Raw genomic sequence first — 20,311 nt, forward strand, 5'->3', positions numbered from 1 at the left:
TCACATCTTTCGTTCCATATACTCCATGCAACAACCATGCCCAGATTTAGCCAATTACGTTGACTTTGCTGTTGAGTTGAATGCATAATCCAATCTTCCAAAACTGCAGCAATATTACTAAGCCTCCCTGTTAGTGCTTGACTTCCTCTTGGTACCTCCATCCATACTTACCTTGAAAAAAAAACAATGAAATAATATATGCATTGTGATTTCTTCATGTTGATTACATAGTGCACAAATCTTATTTATATACCCACATTGTCTTGATAATCTGACTTTAGTAGGCAAAATATCATTTAAACATTTCCTGAGGAAATGTTTAACTCTTGGCCAAGTATTGATTCTCCAGAATTCCTTCCATTTTATATTGGTACCATGTATGAAGATTGAGAACTGCCTTGAACCTAAACTATCTTCAAATAATTTCTTGTAAGCAGATTTGAGAGTGAACATTCCATTATTGTTGAGTTTTCAGATCAGCTTATCTGTTGCATAAGCTGATAATCTCATTTTTAGAATCAGTTCAGCTGTATGTTGATCAAAGAGATAATGTACCAAATCAACATTCCATTCCCTTCCATCTGAAAGAAAGAGCTCACTGACCCAGACAAAATTTTCATTGTCTTCAGCTTCCAGTCTTGGAGTTAGTGGTACTTCCATGCCTATAATCCAGACATCTAACCAAATCTTTATATGAGAGTCATTACCTAAACGCCAGCAACTGTGTTGTCTGATGAAATCCATGTTTTTCTATAATCCTTTCCAAGCCCAAGAGCAGTCTTTATTTGTTGTAGCATGTAACATACTTGTACTGGGGAAATATTTTGCTGCCACACATTTGACCCAAACTTCATCTGAATTTGAACAAATTCTCCATGCATCTCTTATGAGAAGAGCTTTATTCAAGATATGCATATCTTTGAATCCTTGTCCTCCTATATCCTTATGCAAATTCAGATCTTTCCACGAAGTAATATATGTACCCCTTTTGTCCTCAAAACCCCACCAGAAGTCCCTATGCATAACACTATACTCATTTATGATATCTTTATGAATTTGAAAGCAACTCATTGTGTAAGAAGGAATGATATTTGTGACAGTGTTAATCATTAATGATTTGCTGCACTGTGCCATAGTTTTGCTTCTATAAACTGATAATCTATTTTTCACCTTATCAAGCAAATGTGTAAAGCATTTTTTCTTACTTTTACCAATCAACAGTGGCATACCTAAATACTTCTCTTTAGGATTCATGTAGGGTACTTTCAATCTTCTAGTAAGAATTATGCAAAATCTTGGTGGAACATTAGCACTATAGAAAACACTAGACTTTGTGAAATTCACCATTTGTCTAGAGGCAGCACCAATTTCTTCAATTATTTGAAGCAGATTGTTGACATTATGAAGATCAACATTTGCAAATAATAGGCAGTCATCTGCAAAGAACAAGTGTGAAATAGAAGGAGCACCTGGTGCAATTTTGATGCCTTCAATCTTGTTACATATGAAATTTCCTAGAGAAAGCCTCCATAGAAATAATAAAAAGATATGGAGACGAGGGATCTCCTTGTCTAATGCCTCTTCAAGGTTTATAAGCAGCACATGGAGCTCCATTTAGTAGAATAGATATCTTGGTGGTGCTAATGCACTACATGATGAGATGAAACCATTCATCACAAGAACCCATTTTTTCCATGACATCCATAAGAAAGGACCATTCAATCCTATCAAATGCTTTTTACATATCTAGCTAAAGTGCAAGAAAGTTTTGCTTTTACTTTTTGTTCCTCATGGTATGAATTATATCTTGCGCTAGCTGTGTATTGTCTGAAATCTGTCTGCTGGTACATAGGCAGCTTGTAATGGAGAAATGATCGTGTTCATCACCTTCTTCAATCTTGTAGAGAGAATTTTTGAAATAATCTTGTAAGAAGTATTGTAGAGAGTTATGGGCCTCAAATCAGATGAAAATTGCTTATTTTTAGTCTTTGGAATGAGAGAGATTTTTGTGTTGTTTAACTCTTTGAGCATGAATCCAGATTGAAAGAATTGTTTCACCATTTGAATAACATATAAACCCACAATGTCCCAATGAGAATGGAAAAAACCAGGTGAAAATCCATCTGGTCCTGGAGCTTTCCATGGTTTCATTTCTTTTAGTGATTTTCAAATTTCAGCATCTTCAGGTACCTTGATTAACTCAAAATTATCAGTTGCAGTGATGACTTGAGGAATGTTTCGTAATAAAGCTTCATCTTTACCAGGAGAAGTAGTTGTATGAAGTGCACTATAATGCTGTGTGAGTAAATTTTCCAAATCTTCTCTACTTGAACACCAATTGCCATGACTATATTTCAGAGCTTCAATGTTGTTCCTTGCCCTCCTTCTATTTGCATTTATATGATGATATTTAGTGTTTCTGTCCATCTCCAAGTAACATTGATCTCTAGACTTTTAACCCTAGAATTCACTTTGTATTTGATGCCAGTGCTCAATTTCTTGTTCCAACTTTTGAATTTGCAAAGTACTATTGTCTTGAGGCTGTGAATGTTGTTGTACAAATTCCATTTGTTGATGAAGAAGATTTATATTACTTTGAATACCACCAAACTTGAGTCTATTCCATTTTGAGATATAATTTGTAGCTGTGTGCAGCTTCCTTGTGACTTGGTAAGCATGAGAACCCTGTATTTGATTGTTCCAAGCAGAAGCAACTTCAGCTTTAAGTGACTCATCTCTTTCATAACACTGAAAATATTTCCAATTCTTTTTTTTTTTATCACTTTTAGAGGCGGTTTCCAACATTATGGGACAATGATCTGAGCCAATTTGAGGAAGATGTAGAACTTTGGAGTCAGGTATATGAAGCATCCATTTAGCATTACTTAGTGCCATGTATAATCTTGATCTTCTTACACCTGTTCCATGGACATTACTAGACCAAGTGAATGATCTACCTGAATAGCCCATATCTTCTAAACCAGCATCACTTATCATTTTAATGTAAGGAGAATCCCTTGAAGCAGAAGTAACATGGTTTGAAGAAGAAGAAGCATTGTGGAAGTAAGCTCTATCTTCATTATTGAAAACCAAATTCAAATCTCCAATGATAACCCAAGGCTGAGTTATACTCTAACTTATGTCTCTAATGTAAGACCATTGTTTTTCCTTGTTGTGTGGATAAGAAGATCCATACATACAAGTAAGTATCCATTCAGGCTTGGAGGGATCATCATGAACTATACAGTTTATGATCCAAGTATCCGTATTCACAATTTTAAACTGGAAACCATCTTTCCATAAAAGTATTAGACCACCAGCTAAACCCAAAGAAGAGATAAGTTTATTATTTAAGAATTTAAAAGGTTTAATCAACTTATTCATTTTATCTGAGAGAAAGATTATATCAGGATCATATCTACTTATTAAATCTCTAAGATGGTCTCTAGTGGTTTTACTAGAAAAACCTTGACAGTTCCAAGCTAGTACCCTCATATTCAGAGTTTCAAAAGGATATATATGATAATTAGAGCAATACAAGATTCTAAAACACTTTCAAAAATCAAAAGAAACTAGATGTCTATAATTAACAAAATTAGAAGAAATTAAAAGATAAGGATAGTTTCTTACACTGAAAGCAGTGCTTCCTTGATTCTGTATGATATCCAACTCTGAAATAGCAGCAGGTTCTTTCTGAACATCCATATCAACCTCTTCCATAAATACAACTTGAGTATTATTGTTGCCATTATGATCATTACCAATACTGATACCAGCATGGTCAGCAAGAGTATGGTGGTTAAGAGAAGGGTTATTGCCAGAGGTTTGAACAGGTTGGTTCCTAGATCTTTTACATATTCTACTATCATCACCATCTTGTTGAATCTTCTCCATATTATCCACAATTACAAACTCATTATCAGTATCCTTCTACAATACTCTTCATATTCCTCCTGAGTCATTTTTCTTTCTTAAAGAGCCATTGCAATCTATGTGCACATTTCTTTATTATTATGTTCAACAATATAGAATTTGTTACACAGGCTATGTGGTTGTTTGACCCAATGGTATTTAATCCAAACATCTTCTTCAGAATTGGTGTTCTACCATTCCCCTCTTTTAAAGGTGTTGTCAGATCCATATCAACACGAGCAGTTATCATGTTTCCAGCTCTTGGTATGCAGTTTTTCGGATCCGTTGATATTTTTGTACCCAAATATTCTATTGCTTCATTAATAACATCATCATGATGATGTTCAAGAAGTAACCCTTTGAACTGCACATTCCACGCTTGTCTGGTGAAAGTCCAATCTTGATAGGGTATTGCAGTGGTGTACTCCTTAAGAACTAGAAGACATCTCTGGACATTCCAAGGAGATTTCTTCAAAATATCATTCATGTGTCTTTCAGATCCAAACTTACAAACATAAAGATGATTTCCCACAACACGTATCTCTTTTTTGCAAGCCTTTCAAAGTATGTTCAACTCTTCTTTGACATTCCCAGTTTCGACTTTCAAATCATTAACCTTGAGTTTTCCAATGAAACTGTTTGACCATTCATCAGCAGCAACACTTATGATTTTTGAAGAACCAATAGCACCTTTAGCTCTAATGGCCGTAGTCTTCATCTTTTCAGTGAGATCGGAGACTTTGTTATTGTTGCTAGAGATCATTCTGATTCTAACACTTTCTAGGGTTTCGAGGTTTTTGGGTATTGGAATAAAGAAGATATTAAGTAGACTGTCTATTTTTATAGAGAGGCAAGGAGAAATAATGGAGAAATTATTATTTTCCGAAAAAAGGAAAGGGCTGTGATACGTATAAGAAATTTTCACGGTTCTGTTATAGAAAGGATATCGGAAAATAATCTTGTTCCGATTATTGTTAAACAGAATAACAAAAAAAGACAATTTTTTATCTTGTTATTAATATTCTCCATGGCTTCCGAGAGATACGTACCATTCCTATAATCACAACAAGAAATGGTGGGAGTTACTGAAATTTGAATACTTTTGTGGGTCAACGAGTTGTAAATCGTTGAGTTTCTTTGAGTTGTAAGGTTTTCTAGATCCTGACTAGGTAAGGGAGGTTGGTCATACTGGCTAATACACAAATCTTTAATGGTGTTTTTCGGTAACACTACCCGTTTAAACAAAACTGCTTGATGCAAAACTACGATGTTGTGCAAAACTGCTAAGGATGGTAATACTGCTGTCAGAATAAAACTGAATCTGAATACAGAGATCCAAAACTGAATGAATACCATTTTATCAACCAATGAAGTCCTGCAACAAAGTTAGCAACTCATAATTAGAATATTAATCACAATGATATGAATAAGAGAGTAAAATCGCAAAGAAAACAGATGTATCCGAAAATAAAATTTTTTAACTAGAAAGCAATAATCTATGAGATAAGAAAGAAAATGAAAAAACTATTAAGCATTTAGGGTCAAGAACATTTCAAAAAACAAAAAAGAAAACATCACATCTTTAACTAATGATCATTTGGAAAATCTGTGATTACATTTAGAATCAAAATCAAAGAGATTTATGTGATGTACTGATTTATTTTATGATGCAATAGGTAAGATGAGATGGTACTCTAAGCATTCAAGTAACTCAGTACCACTGTACTGCCTTCATTAACTTAATCTTCATGATAATAATTGTGTTTCCGGTACAGGTTATTAAAGAGAAAGGGATTAGATGAAACCTTAAGCATCACGGACTGCACGCCTGCTAGGATTGCATCCGTACAAGTAAAACTTAAAGCAGAATTAACTGAAGTAAAAATGGCTAACTAATTTTACTAAAAGCTAAATATACCCCAGGGATGGTTGTAGGCACTCTGGTATCATGAAAATACTCCCCCCTTCAGAATATCCTTGTCCTCAAGGATGGTAGCGTGGAAAGTGTGCTCTGGCATGCGATAAGTCCTCTCAAGTAGCATCAGCCGGCGTAGTGTGAGACCATTGAATCAGCAGTTGTTTCACTGTCGTTCCCTGTCGAAAAATCTGGCGGGAGTCCAAGGTGGCAATTGGATTGAGTATGATTTCACCCTATTAGTCCACCAATGGCAATGAAGGAGAAGTAGTTGCAGAGGCGCCTATTTTCTTCTTCAATTGGGACACATGGAACACTGGGTATATCTTGGAGTTAGGGGGAAGCTGTAGTTTGTAAGCAACTTCACCAATTCTTTGCAGCATAGGAAAAGGCCCATAATATCTGGCAGATAACTTGAAGTACTTGCGCAGGGCCATAGAAGTCTGTCTATAAGGATGCAACTTCAAAAAACAAGATCACCCACAAGGAATGACCTATATGTTCTTTTCTTGTCACCAAACCACTTCATTCTTTCTTGTTCTTTATGCAATTTCTCTTTAAGAATGTCTAAAACATCATCCCTTCTTTGTAAATATTCTTCTACAGAAGCTACAGAGGTATTAAATGTTGTAGGAAAAGTCAAATGAGGTGGTACATACCCATATAGTGCTTGAAATGGAGACATCTTCAAGCTGGTCTGATAGTTGGTGTTGTACCACCATTCAACCAATGTAAGCCACTAAAACCATTGTTTTGTCTTATGGATTGTCATGCATCTCAAGTAGCCTTCTAAGAAAACATTAACTCTTTCAGATTGGCCATCTGACTGAGGGTGATAAGCTGTACTCGTAGATAGATGAGTGCCCAAAGTTCTGAAAAGTTCTTGCCAAAAATTGCTTGTAAAAACCTTGTCCCTGTCAAAAAAAATAGAAGCTGGAAGTCCATGCAGCTTAAAGATAGTATTCAAAAACTCCTGAGCCACTGTGATAGCTGTGTATGGATGAGTAAGACCAATAAAATAACTATACTTGGTGAACATGTCCACTACCACCATTATAACATCTTTGTTCCGTGACTTAGGAAGGACCTCAATGAAATCCATGCTAATATGCTGCCAAGCCTGAGTAGGGACTGGAAGTGGCTGTAAGAGTCCAGCAGGGTGTTGATGATCAAGTTTGTTTTGTTGGCAAGTCACACACTGGCTGACCAACATCAAGTTGTGTTGCTTTAAGCCTTTCCAGTAAAAGTATGTTTTATCTCTAACATAACTACCGTGAATACCAGAATGACCCCCAATGGCAGATGAATGAATAGAGTGCAAAAGGTGTTCCCTCAAGTTAGAGTTGGTACCCACATAAATTTGTGTGGGTAAAATACCCGACGACCACGTGTCAACATCTCAAGGGATGAATACGTGACAGGATGATAAGGTAGGAGCATCGAATCATCCTCTAAAAAGGAGAGATTGTCTCAGTCGAGGAAACTGCACGAGCACCACATGAGTGACGCGTGTAAATAAATGTCGAATCTGCTCAGACGGTCAAGTCTAAAAAGCGGGACCGCATTTAATGAAGGATAATAACAAGACGTGGGGAGATCTGCATCGTGACGGAAGACTCGAACGATCTATACTACTACCCAGAGGTGATAGAGCACGAGGTTCTCCATACAAGAGCAGCACGAGGCGAAGGAGAGCGAGACTACTCGGAGAAAGAAAAAGATTAGCCATCACGAGGGATAATATAAAGCCAGTCCGAGGAAACCAGGACGATAGAAGACAGCTCATCGAACTCGGACGATTACACCACCACGAGTTTATTTTGCCTATTAATACCAGTCCATGTAGAAGGAGGTGGACAAATTATGTAATCTTAGATGGTCTTTCTACATAGAATTCCTGAGAGAGATATAGACAGAGAGAAAGTGAGAAATCTAGAAGAGATTTATAACTCTTTCAAGGGGAAGGTAATGGTGACGCGATGATCTACTCGCAGGATCCAAGGAGAAAACTGTGGAGCCCAATCAGAAGGACTCGACGATATGGAGCCAGGCGAGGCTCTGATGAACGATGAAGTCCCAGGAGAGGGACAACCCGATGACCAGTATCGGGAAGAACTAACTAAAAATTCTAGCTCCGAAGGCGAGGGAAACCCCTTCGAGATGCATGATGACGTCCATCTAACTCAACCAGGAGGGTTGAACCGTTTGCCAAGGCAAACGACGAACAATGAGGCCAAGAAGGGAAACCCTTCAGACCTCGGCAATTCCAACACTGCCATCGCAGCCATCCCTGAAAGCCCAAGAAGCCCAGGGTGCAAGAATGAAGAAGCTAGAAAGGCGAAACAAAAGGCTTGAGCGGAGAAACCACAAGCTTAAGCAAAAAGCAAAAAATAAGGTGCCACTTGCTTCCATCGAGGAGATCTCAGAGGAGGAAAATCCCTTTGAACATTTACAAGATGATGAACGAATTAACATCCCTGACACCTCCAACGAGGAAACAACGGAGATTGATCCCAAACATCCGAAAGGTCGTCGGAGATTGATCCCAAACATCGGCGAGACAAAAACCAAATCCAAGACGTTAAAACCAAATGTGAGGCCGAGAACCTCGCGAGTCCAAACCCCAAGCGAGGGGAGACTTCAAGGTCAACTCGTTCTAAGATTGTATCGTACGCCGAACAATCGGGCGATGATTCATGGACGATCAAGGCATCGCTATCATGAACCATATTTCTCACCCGAGAGAGATCTGGGAAAAAAAAGAAGAAGGCCGAGATAAGGCGAAACGATGACCAACCTCAGGCCCGACTCAACCGGCTTGAAGCAATGTATATAGAAGCTACATGAAAGCAGGAGAGCAAAAAGCTGGCAGTAGTCATGCAAGAAATGGGACGATCCCCCTTCTGTGAGAATCTGTTGAGATTACCATTTCCAAAGAAATGCTCTCTACCGACGTTCACATCCCCGTTCACTGAAACGGGAGACGCAATTGAGCATCTTAGAACTTATCGTATGACGCTAATCCAATGGGACCATCATGATGTGATACTATGTAAATTTTTCCCTGCCAGTCTGAGGGATGCAGACCTAATGTGGTTCAACAACCTGCCCAAGGGCTCAGTCAAATCGTTCGAGCACCTATCCGAGCTGTTTTTAGAAACATACATTCACAATAGCAGGGTTCGACCAGAGGTCGACGCACTGTTCCAAATCTCCCGAGGGCCAAATGAGTCACTCCGCTCTCTAGTAACACGGTGGAGGAAGTTATGTGCCGAGATCGGAAAAGTCCCTGAGGACTATGCGATCTTGGGCTTAAAAAATAGTCTTAGAAAGACATACCCTCTATTTGTCTGCATGTATGAAACTATGCCAAAGAACTTGGGCAGACTAAGAGAAATCCAAGAAGATTACGTGGCCTTGGAGGAACTCCAAGACGAAACTTACGACAAGATGGAAAAAGGAACTAGTAGAGGAGAAAATGTGGTAGAGCCACAAAACCCACATGATCAACCCAGTTCGACAAGCATGGGACTGGAGGATGGAAAGGGCGAGACCAAGCCCAACAAAAGAAGGGAAAGTTCGTAGACCCAGTCTACACGAAGCTAAACACTCCCATATCCAAGATCCTCAAAAATATTGAAGGACAACATAAAGTCACTTACCCATGGAATAGAGGTCAGCAGCCAGAGCGAATTAAAAATAGAACTGATTTTTGCGAGTTCCATTAATTCCAAAGCTACACGACAGACTCGTGCATAGACTTGAAAAAAATGCTGCAAGAAATGATTGATGAGGGGAAGCTCCACGAATACATCGCGCAACCAACAACTCCACCTACCGCTGGGGAACCCATACACCGTGTGGAGATCCCCCGCGAGGCACAATACCTAGGGTGTAACACTATATCGCACTCGGCAATTACCACACATGTACGAGAAGGAAACATTACAGGACGAATTCACAAACGAAACTTCAAGGGCGATAAAGTTTTCAGTATTGCCAGAGAACCCCCGAGCGAGGGATTGATGAAATTGCCCATTAGCTTTTCAGCCTCGGAGGCCCCTGATGAAGGACGAAACCATAACGATCCGCTAGTGGTCACGATGTCCATTGCACTCCCTGAGCACGAAGGCGAGGAAGGAAAACCTAAAATGCTACCACGGGCAACGTCCAAAATCCTAATTGATGGAGGCAGTTCAGTTGAGATTTTATTCTATGAAACATTCAAACAAATGGGTCTTAGGGACGAGTGTCTCGTACCCTCCACTTATAACATTTTTGGCTTCAACGGGTCATCAACCCGCCCGAGGGGCAAGGTAACGTTAGAAATCCGGGTGGGAAAAATCCTCACCCTAACCACTTTCTGTGTGGTAGATTTATTGTCACCATACATGATAGTTTTCTAAAACACCTTGATATTTATCTATTGTTTATGCTTTCTTTGCTAAGTATTCTTGTAAATTATGTATCTTATGTTTGCTTTTGAGTGTTTAGGTACTTTGGAGTCACTTGGAACGAAAGAAGAAGAAACAGGGCAAAAGTATCTTCTCATGTGCAACTGCTGTTGGAGGCAGATTATTTTTTACTCTTTGCTTTTATTTCTTCATCTCTATCTGAAAAGCATGTCGGCTTTAGTGATGCATATTCATTTTTCTGAAAAACATGGCATCTTTAGTGACGAAGAGACATTGGAGAGAATAAGTGAATTTGAGAAGTAAGAGACGGCTGCTGTTGGTGGAAGAATTATCAAAAGAAGAAAGCGCTAATTTGGCAAAAATGTGATTTTACAGGCGAGTGCTAATGGGAGTCAAGCTAAGGATAGAGGGGGCAACCAGCTGAGTTTTGCTCAGTAGATGTTGTTGTTGGTGGCTTGTATCATTTTTTGGGCGGCTGTAGTAAATTCACTCATTACTTAGCCCTAAATTCAAGAGAAATGTCTTTTCTCTTATCATTGAATTCTGCCTGAAATTGAGAAAAGATGGCTGCGCAGAGAGACGGGAAGGAAAGAAGTGAGAGTTTGAATCAATTTGAGTAGGAACGATTAATTGTTTCTGCTGATGCTTGAGATCGATTTGATTACCAGGGTTTGAAGAATTTGCATGATCCAACTCAGTGAAAGAGGACCTGTTGGTGTTTCAAATGAAGGAGAAGATGATTTAAATCGAAGAAGAGACAAAGAAGAATGAATCAGCAGATGGGTTGGCTTTGCACTCGAATATGGTGGAGTTTTGAGTCTGTTGATGTGCATCTGAGATGAATTACGGTTTCATTGAATGGGAATTTGAGATCGAAATGGAGATGATGGATTAATGGGTTTGTGAAACTGTTGATGAGGTATCCAGTGATTTGAAGATTTGAGATGAAAGAGCAGTTTTGGGTCAGTGTGGATTGAATTGAAGCTGTTATTTGAGCAGAAATTGCAGGATTTAGAGATGGTGCTTTGATTGAGAAGCAGGTATGGAAATGGATGTTATGGCCTGAGCTAATTGAGCTACCTGAAATAGATGTATGTTTAGGACAGGTTTGGGCTCAATGTGAAGTTGCTGATGATACTAAGTATTGGCCGGAGATGCAGTTGAACTAAAACAGGGAATGTGCTAGTATTTTGTTGGCTGAAACAAGGAAGAGATGAGTTTATGGTGCTGCTTCTACTGGTGTTGTGTCTTGCGTTGATGCAGCTGTTGCCGAGAAGATGTTAGATATGTTTCAGTTGTCGTTGGTTGCGAAGGACTGGCAATGCAAGTGACTGCAGGTCAGCTGAGTGGGATGGAGATGCTGCCATGTGCAATGCAAGGAAGAAATGGGTTTGCAGAGATGATTGCTTGTGTGGTGGTATGGCTTTGCTGTGTGTTGGTGGTATTGTGTTAAGACTCAGATGAATTGGTGACTGAAGGGGGTGGAACTGCAATGAACCAGTGATTTTTGTCTAGATGAATGTTAGGACAAGTATTTGATTGCAGCTACAGATGATGCAAGAAGAGGCAGGTACAGGCAATTGCAGGTGTGTGTGATACTGCTGTGTTGCACGTGAACTTGAGCTAGTAATGAAGCGGCAGAGAGACCCATGGGACTGAAGCAGTTATGCAGCTGGTTACAATGTTGTCGTGATAGAGAAGAGAAGAGTTGCTGCTGTATGTGAATGGTGACTGCTATTTAAATGGACTGTGAAGGTTGTGCGGCTGAGATAAAGATGGTAAGCTGGAGTTAGTATGAGATGGAGGTTACAGTTGGTAATTGTGGTGATATGGAGCAACTGGACTTCATGTTTGAGCAACAGAGAACGAGACTGGTGATGCTATGAGATTGTATTGGCAGTGGAGGTGTTGGTGGTGCTGAGATGCTGAGGATGGTAGATTTTTATGATGCTGTTGAACTGAGATTACAAGGGAATGAGCTATGAGAAGAGGAGAAGTAGAATGGAAATGATAAGGGTCCTGGTGACTGAAGCTGAGCTGGTGTTGCAGTCAAATTGCAGCTGAACTGAAGTTTGGTTGTATACAATGGAGGACTAATAAGAAGGTGATTGGGTTTGGCTTGGTGGAAGTAGCGTACAAGACTAAGATGGAGTAATTGTTGCAGGTGGAGGTTGATTTCTGGTTTTGATGTGTACAAATGCTGTGTGATTGAGTTGCAGTTCGGGTGCGCAGTTGCTGGTTGAGCTGTTGAATTCTACTAGGAGCTTTTGCAGTTTCAAGTTGCTGAGAAGATTGTAGTGGTGATGCGCAACGATTGTGCAGCACAATATCAAGCTAGTGCAATGGCCTTGGCCTGATCAACTCAGACTAGTCAGCTGAGTTGACTCTGACTCACTGTTCTGACTCAGAACTGACTCCTTTGACCGATATTTTTGACCGGCCACCTAAGACATATCTTCCCTTCGCCTGAGATGAATTCCGGTGACTCTTCTGGTCAACTTCCGCATCTCAACAAGTTTTCCGGCGACTATTTTTTGGCAAGGTTTTTACTGGGCTAGTTTCTACATGGGCTTGGTGGACTTCTTGGTGATGGACTTTGGAAGACTAGACCTAATATTAAAAAGAAGAAAAAGCTACAAAAAGGGAATATTTTTACAACTTTGAATCACGTATTCTACTTGGAGTTTTGGAGACATTGCCACTGCTAGGGTTTGCTTTCGTATTCATCTTTTATCTTCTTTATTCAATTATTATGATTATGAACTCCATTACTATGAGTAACTAAACTTATCGTTGATTAAGGGTGATTTCAAAGCCCGAAATATGAACTCATGATTGATATGCAATAGCTCGTTTTCTCGCAAGTTTAATTATTGTTTAATTTCTACCATGCTAATAATGCTTATGGATTGTTCCTTAATTGTTTAAGTTTGAAATTAAATAGTTATGTCACAATCTTATTGCTAGTTTAGATTTTCTTCGACCCGTAATTGTTTAGAGAATATGTGGGTATTGATGATGTGACTTTGTTAAGTGCCCATATGTAGAAATTGACACTAGCAGGTGATTCATGCTTTTGAGTTCATCACTAGGAGCAACCTTATCTCACAAAACTTAGAGAACTTGTTTGAGTCACACCTAGTAAGCGTAACTCTAGGAAACTTGGCAAGTAGAATCTGGTAGTCGAGTGCTTCCGTATCCGGTGAGCTTAGGGGATAATAACGAGATAGTTGAGCATACTAATTATCCTAGGGTTGTTAGTAACGAGATAATGCGAAGAACGTAGTTATATATCAATTTGGTTTATGTTCCGTGGTCGAGAATGAATCCTTAGTCAATCTTATTTAATATTTCAATACAACTTTGTGCTTTTCAGAATTTCTACAAAAAAATCTTCTTTGCTAAGAATATTTGTATAACAACTTTTGTTTCATACCTCCCTTGGGACGATCCTGCTTTCATTATACTACTTGCTAGTGTAAAGAGAAGTAGAGAAATATTATTTGCGAGTTGACACCTCGTCAATACACATCCATTGTCAGGCGATCCTGGGTCCACGGGATCAAAGGGGTAGCCTCGACTTACCACCAAAGGCTCAGATTCCCTACACTTGATGGAGTGGCAGAAATAATTGGCGACTCGGGCGAGGCGAAATATTGTTACAAAATGGAGGTTCAGAATGGTGAGAACAAAGTAAACTCCGCCAGAGCAAAAAAAAGTGAGCTAAGCATGCCAAGAACCAGGCAGAGATCGATGCATATATATCTAGCACCAATGAAGCAAGATGTTCAATCGATGAACCCATAATGGAGGAGAGTCCCCCACCGGACCCATACATAATCTTTCCGACATAGAAGAACTCAATTCGAACTTCTCAGCCTCGGAGCCGACCAAAGAGGTAAACATCCGAACACCCAAAAATCCGGGTATGGTAAAAATAAGAACACTCCTCACCAAGGAAGAGGAAGAGAAACTAATACAAGTACTGAGGGAATATTCCGATATCTTTGCATGGCGCATGAAAGACATGTCAGGGATAGATCCATAAGTATGCTGTCATCACCTGAAAATCGACCCAAAGCACAAGCCCATGCGGCAAAAGATGCGCAAGGTGGCATCAGAATACCATGAAGCTATCCAAAAGGAGATAAAGAAAATGGAAGCCTCAGGGGTAATACGTGAAGTGCAGTATCCAACATGGATATCAAACATGGTAATGGTGTCTAAAAAGAATGGGGGAGTAAGAATTTGTATCGACTTTAGCGATCTTAATAAGGCCTGTCCCAAGGACAACTTCCCACTCCCTAACATAGACCAACTCGTAAAGGCAACCTCTGGATACGGACTGCTATCTCTCATGGACGGATACTCTGGCTATAACCAGATCCCCCTCGCCGAGGAAGATCAAGAGCACACTGCCTTCTTCACTCCTCGTGGTCTATACTGCTACACTAAAATGTTGTTCGGATTAAAAAACACAGGGGCCACGTATCAAAGAATGGTAGAAAAGATGTTTGACGGCTGGATACATAAACCTTAGAAGTATATGTAGACAACATGCTTGTCAAAAGTAAGCTCCCACAAGATCATGCAAGCGACCTTAAAGATATCTTTGCACAAATGCGAAAGTTCAACATGAAAATCAAACCTGCAAAATGCATTTCCGGAGTAACCTCAGGAAAATTCTTGGGATATTTGGTCACCAAACGTGGTATCGAGGTTGACCCCGAGAAGGGGCGAGCCATACTAGAGATGCCCTCCCCAGCCACGGTCAAAGACATGCAAAAACTAAATGGTCGACTAGCAGCCTTGGGAAGGTTTATCGCTAGATCGTCCGACAAATGTAGGGACTTCTTTAATACCTTAAGAAAGGGTGAGAAATTTTCATGGACCAGTGACTGTGAATACGCTTTTCAAAAAATCAAAGAACATTTGGCAACCTTGCCAATCCTTCATAAGCCATACCCAGGAGAAAATCTCTATATATATCTATCCGCAAGAAATACTTCAATCAGTGCAGTACTCACTCGCATAGACAAAGAAGTAGAACAACCCATTTACTTCATCAGTAAAACTCTTACGTCAGCAGAAAGGAACTATTCTAAAATCGAAAATATGGTGTTGTCTCTGGTCTACGCAACACAGAAGTTGCGCACTTATTTCCATGCACACACTGTAGTCATCACAAATGCCCCAATAGAATATGTACTCGATCATGCTGACAGAGCAGGCATGATCTCTAAATGGGGATCCCAAATCAAGCAATTTGGTGTGAAGTATCAAGATCAAACGACAATTAAGACACAAGCGGTCGCGGATTTCCTGGATGATTTCCCATTAGATAACACCGACGAGGTCGAGGAAATCCCTGGAATGGAGGACGAGCTCGAAGACCCACCCGAGCTAATTCGCTCAGAAGATCCAAGCCGATGGGAAGTCTTTGTAGACAGGTCATGTAATTCGGAAGGATCTGGCATCGGAATGGTTTTTACAACCCCTACTGGCCGAAGAATTGTTTACATCTTGAGACTCGAATTCCCCTCTACAAATAATATAACCGAGTATGAGGCAGTGATACACGCCCTCCGAGCCATCATCGTATTAGGGATAAATGAAATTCGACTCACAAGTGACTCTCAACTCATCATCCGCCAGATAGATGGAGCGTACCAAGCCTCAGACCCATGTTTGCAGCGATACCTCAAACTCTCCAGACATTACATCATGCAAATACCGAACATCACGTTTCGCCATCTAAACAGAACCAATAACAGATATTATGATGCCTTAGCATTCATAGCCTCCATGGAAAAAGAGACCGAGGCCACAAATGTCAGAATCGAAAGGGTTCTCCTTCCTTCTATCCCCATAGAAGGAAACATGGACATCTTCGCTTTCGTCTCAGTAGCACAAGAAGAGAGTCTACCCGAGGATGACTGGAGGACTCCAATTATCAAACACCTTACTAATGGGCATCTCCCTAGCGACCAACTCGTTGCACATAAGATAATAGCAAGGTCTGGGAATTACGAGCTCCGAGACGACGTTTTATACAAACAATCCTACTTAGGACCCCTTCTTCGGTGTCTCTCATTCACATAAGGACACAACATACTGAAAGAAATACACTATGAATACGCAGGAAATCATAGTGGAGGACGATCTCTCGCTCACAAAGCAAGACTTCAAGGATACTTCTGGCCTCGCATGAACGAAGATTCAAAACAAATGGCAAAAAACTGCATCGAATGCCAAAAAATTGGCAAGAGAAGGCATGCACCTTCAATGGAATTAAAGTCTGTCTTAAGCCCTTGGCCATTCGCCAAGTGGGGGGTCAACATTGTTGGACCCTTGAGAGCCGGTACCGGACAAAGAAAATATTTAATTGTGGCCACGAATTACTTCACCAAGTGGGTGGAAGCATCGTCTCTAAGACACATCAGAGACCATGATGTCTTTAAATTCCTATTTGAGCATATAATACGCCGCTTCGGTATCCCAGCCGCCATCGTATCAGACAATGGGGCCCAACTCTGTGGGAAAAAAATTGATCTTCTCTTCAATTGTTTCAAAATTAGAAAAAATAAATCTACACCCATCTATCTTGAAAGCAATGGTCAGGCAGAGGCCGCGAATAAGACCATTGCCGACATACTCAAAAATAAATTGGATGGATACGGAGCAAGCTAGTGTGACAATTACACAATGTTCTGTGGGCCTATCGGACCATCAGGAGGGAAACAACATGGATGTCTCCCTTCGCCCTCACATACGACACAAAGGCGATCGTACCAATAGAAACCATGATCCCCAAAACCAGGACTGAGGCATGGGAAAAAACATGAACTCGGACATGATACTCGCCAAGTTGGTCGATTTAGAAGAAAACAGAGAGATCGCTCTCCAAACAATAGAAAACTATCACAAAATATTGGCTCGGGAATACAACAAACGTGTTCATCAGAGACAATTTAGTCCAAGCGATAAGGTCTGGCGCGAGATCCCACCCTACCAATGCGAGTCAGGAAAATTCGCACCCATATGGAAAGGCCCACTAACAGTCCTAGCTAAGGCAGGAGATGGAGCATACAGATTGCTCAAAGCCGATGACGAAGAACTTGAACGCCCATGGAACATTAAATACCTAAAAGCTTACAATGCTTAACAGGACCACCCCACAAGTCCTAGAATAGGGCATGATCCCTACTTTTACGCAGGTGATAGAACTTTGCTAGAATGTACCAAGAGTTTATCAAACTCTCTTTTGAAGATAATAAAATTCCTCTTTTTGTGTTATTTTTTTTCTTCCGTTTCTTTTATTGTTATATCGTATTTCTTTGGTTTTTTCTGTTATTTTGGCTTCACTTTAGTTTCTTTTTGTATGTATTTTTTTCTTTGTATGTGCATATAGATTAAAAATATCATAAAAGTTTGTACACAACTATGGAACGGTGCTAGCCACATCTTACATTCTCTCTAAGAATGATGCGGGTAATCTACCTAAGCTACTTGACACGGACAAAGACCTAAGGTAATGCCATTACGATCATGAAATCGGGTGATGTTCCATACAGTAGGAGATGCCCAGAATCGGGATACTCGCCTCTGGTCGGGGCAAAGTATCACTCGACCGAGGTATCACCCCTTACACACACATAAAATATACTCAGGAAGCGTAGCCCACGAGTCACCTGAACTCAGACAAAACAATGTCATAAAAACAAACACACAATTCTTTATTACAACAAAGCAATTAGAGCTATATCACAATATAACACCATCCTTCGGACAGGAGAATCGCACCCACACCTCGCTGGAACAGCAGAAGAATCAACCATTAATTCCTCTCCCGAAGAAACAACCGTCCACTGGGGCATAGACGAACCCCTCTGAACACATACACCTTGGACCGGAGAAAACACTTCGGGTCGTCCCTCTCAACTAATTCACCATCCCCTCGCTTACATCGCCAGCCTCCAGTGCTGCGGCATAAAACAGGGGCAAGGTATATATATATACGTTTGAATACAAAAACAGTATTGTATACCCCAACACCTCCAGCAGCAAATGCTTCTAAGCTAAAACGTGCACAACATAAAGTGTTCCCAAGGCCAATCGTTAGAAGGAAAACAATACATGAAGTGTTTCCAAGCTTGCCGGTGAAAGGAAAAATAGTGATAAATACAAGATCCTACAACAGGAAGTTCAGTCACTAGACGAACAGACGAGGCTAAAGACGTTACGCGAAAAGGTAGGTCTTTCCAAGAAGACGTTGGTGATGATCTAGAATCAGGAGCGAGAAATCCAGAAGTAACACATATATGAGAGGACATACCATCATGATGAAGAAAACATGAACAAACACCTCGCCAACACGGGGGACGAGGAGGAAAAGGGCCCACGAACATAGGAGTCTTCTATAAAACGAACTGAAGGAAAAAAGGAGCAAAATGAAAGATCATACCCATATCACAAAAGAAATCTTCTTAAATAGAGGAGGAGATCCTTGAAAAACCAACGGTTTCTTTGGACCCAAGAAGGTCAAAGGCACGACTAACTAGACGATAAGAATCCTGGAGGAAGAGTACAAAAGGAAAGATATCCTGCCCCCGGAGAACCTAAGAAAACCGACAGGAATCTTAGAGCTATCCAAAAAATATACACGTGGCAAGAAAGGTGGAACAGATACATAGTTTTCTTCCTATCATGACCTCGGCAAGTTGCAAAGAAAATGAGCAAAATGTGTGGGTAAAATACCCGACAGCCACGTGTCAGCATCTCAAGGAATAAATACATGACATGATGATAAGGTAGGAGCATTGAATCATCCTCTAAAAAGGAGAAATTGTCTCAGTCGAGGCAACTGCACGAGCACCACATGAGTGACGCGTGTAAATAAAGGTCTAATCTGCTCAGACGGTCAAGTATAAAAAGCAGGACCGCATTTAATGAAGGATAAGAACAAGACGTGGGGAGATCTGCATCGTGACGGAAGACTCGGACGATCAATACTACTACCCAGAGGTGATAGAGCACGAGGTTCTCCATACAAGAGCAGCACGAGGCGAAGGAGAGCGAGACTACTCGGAGAAAGAACCAGATTAGCCATCACGAGGGATAGTATAGATCCAGTCCGAGGCAGCCAGGACGATGGAAGACAGCTCATCGAACTCGGACGATCAGACCACACGAGTTTATTTTTCCTATAAATACCAGTCCATGTAGAAGAAGATGGACAACTTATGTAATCTTAGATGGTCTTTCTACAGAGAATTCCCGAGAGAGATCTAGACAGAGAAGTGAGAAATATAGAATAGATTTGTAACTCTTTCAAGGGTAAGACCTTATAATCAATAAGAAAACATATTCTTTCCCTGGACGTAGGTCTTCATGGCCGAACCACGTTATATGCTTGTGTCAATATTTACATTTCATGTTCTTTACATCTTGTTCATAGCTGAATCTTGTATGTTTTAGTAGTTTTTAGTATTTCATTTCACTTGGATGTAGTCATCAGAAAAGATCCAACTACAAAATTCTCCCCTTGAATCTTAGAATTCCCTCCAAGTATGTGAAGTTAGAGACTGCAAAGGGGTTAACCAAGAGCTGTGGAATAAGAGAAGAGGCCACTGCATCAATGGTGTAACTATTGATAATATCTTGAGTCCAATCTGGAGCAGATAAGGCCATAGCACTGCAAGTTGGTATGGAATCAGTATGAGGAAGTCTGGAAAGAGCATCCGCAGCTTTGTTATCTAACCCCTTTTTGTAATAAATTGTGTAGTCAAATCCCAAAAGCTTGATGAGCCATTTTTGTTGCAGTAAAGTGGTAATCTTCTGCTTCATAAAGTATCTAATTCTCTGCTAGTCAGTATTGATGATGAAATGGTGACCAGTGAGATAGTGTGTCCATTTGGTCACTGCATTAACCACAACCAGTAACTCCTTTTCATAAGTGGATAGCCCTAAAGTCTTTGGCCCTAAGGGTTTGTTGTAGGAGGAAATTGCTCTACCATCTTGCATGAGAACAACACCAATGCCTCTAGAACATGCATCAGTTTCCACTATA

The 20,311-nt window shown here is 40.3% G+C and overlaps 2 protein-coding genes across 2 annotated transcripts; one reads left to right on the forward strand and one right to left on the reverse strand.

Annotated features, from left to right (window-relative positions):
* Positions 1 to 471: 471 nt before the first annotated feature.
* On the reverse strand, positions 472 to 1,614 carry LOC113309835. Its single transcript, XM_026558352.1, has 2 exons — positions 807 to 1,614; positions 472 to 662 (listed from the first exon to the last, which is right to left on the reverse strand). The coding sequence occupies exons 1-2, from the start codon at positions 1,612 to 1,614 to the stop codon at positions 472 to 474; spliced, it is 999 nt and encodes a 332-aa protein (XP_026414137.1).
* A 7,099-nt stretch (positions 1,615 to 8,713) lies between these two features.
* LOC113309844 lies at positions 8,714 to 9,412 on the forward strand. The gene has a single exon (XM_026558363.1). It carries the CDS (start codon positions 8,714 to 8,716, stop codon positions 9,410 to 9,412), a length of 699 nt encoding a protein of 232 aa, XP_026414148.1.
* The last annotated feature ends 10,899 nt before the right edge of the window (positions 9,413 to 20,311 follow it).

This window comes from Papaver somniferum, chromosome 9 (genome assembly GCF_003573695.1).
Source record: "Papaver somniferum cultivar HN1 chromosome 9, ASM357369v1, whole genome shotgun sequence".
Taxonomy (NCBI): domain Eukaryota; kingdom Viridiplantae; phylum Streptophyta; class Magnoliopsida; order Ranunculales; family Papaveraceae; genus Papaver; species Papaver somniferum.

Bases quoted from the DNA above. Each gene is read 5' to 3' on its own strand.
- LOC113309844 (XM_026558363.1), top strand. From the start codon at position 8,714: ATGGGACGATCCCCCTTCTGTGAGAATCTGTTGAGATTACCATTTCCA.
- LOC113309835 (XM_026558352.1), bottom strand. From the start codon at position 1,614: ATGGAGCTCCATGTGCTGCTTATAAACCTTGAAGAGGCATTAGACAAG. The intron at 663-806 runs GTATGTTACATG...TCTGGATTATAG, and splicing joins AAAATATTTCCCCAGTACAA to GCATGGAAGTACCACTAACT.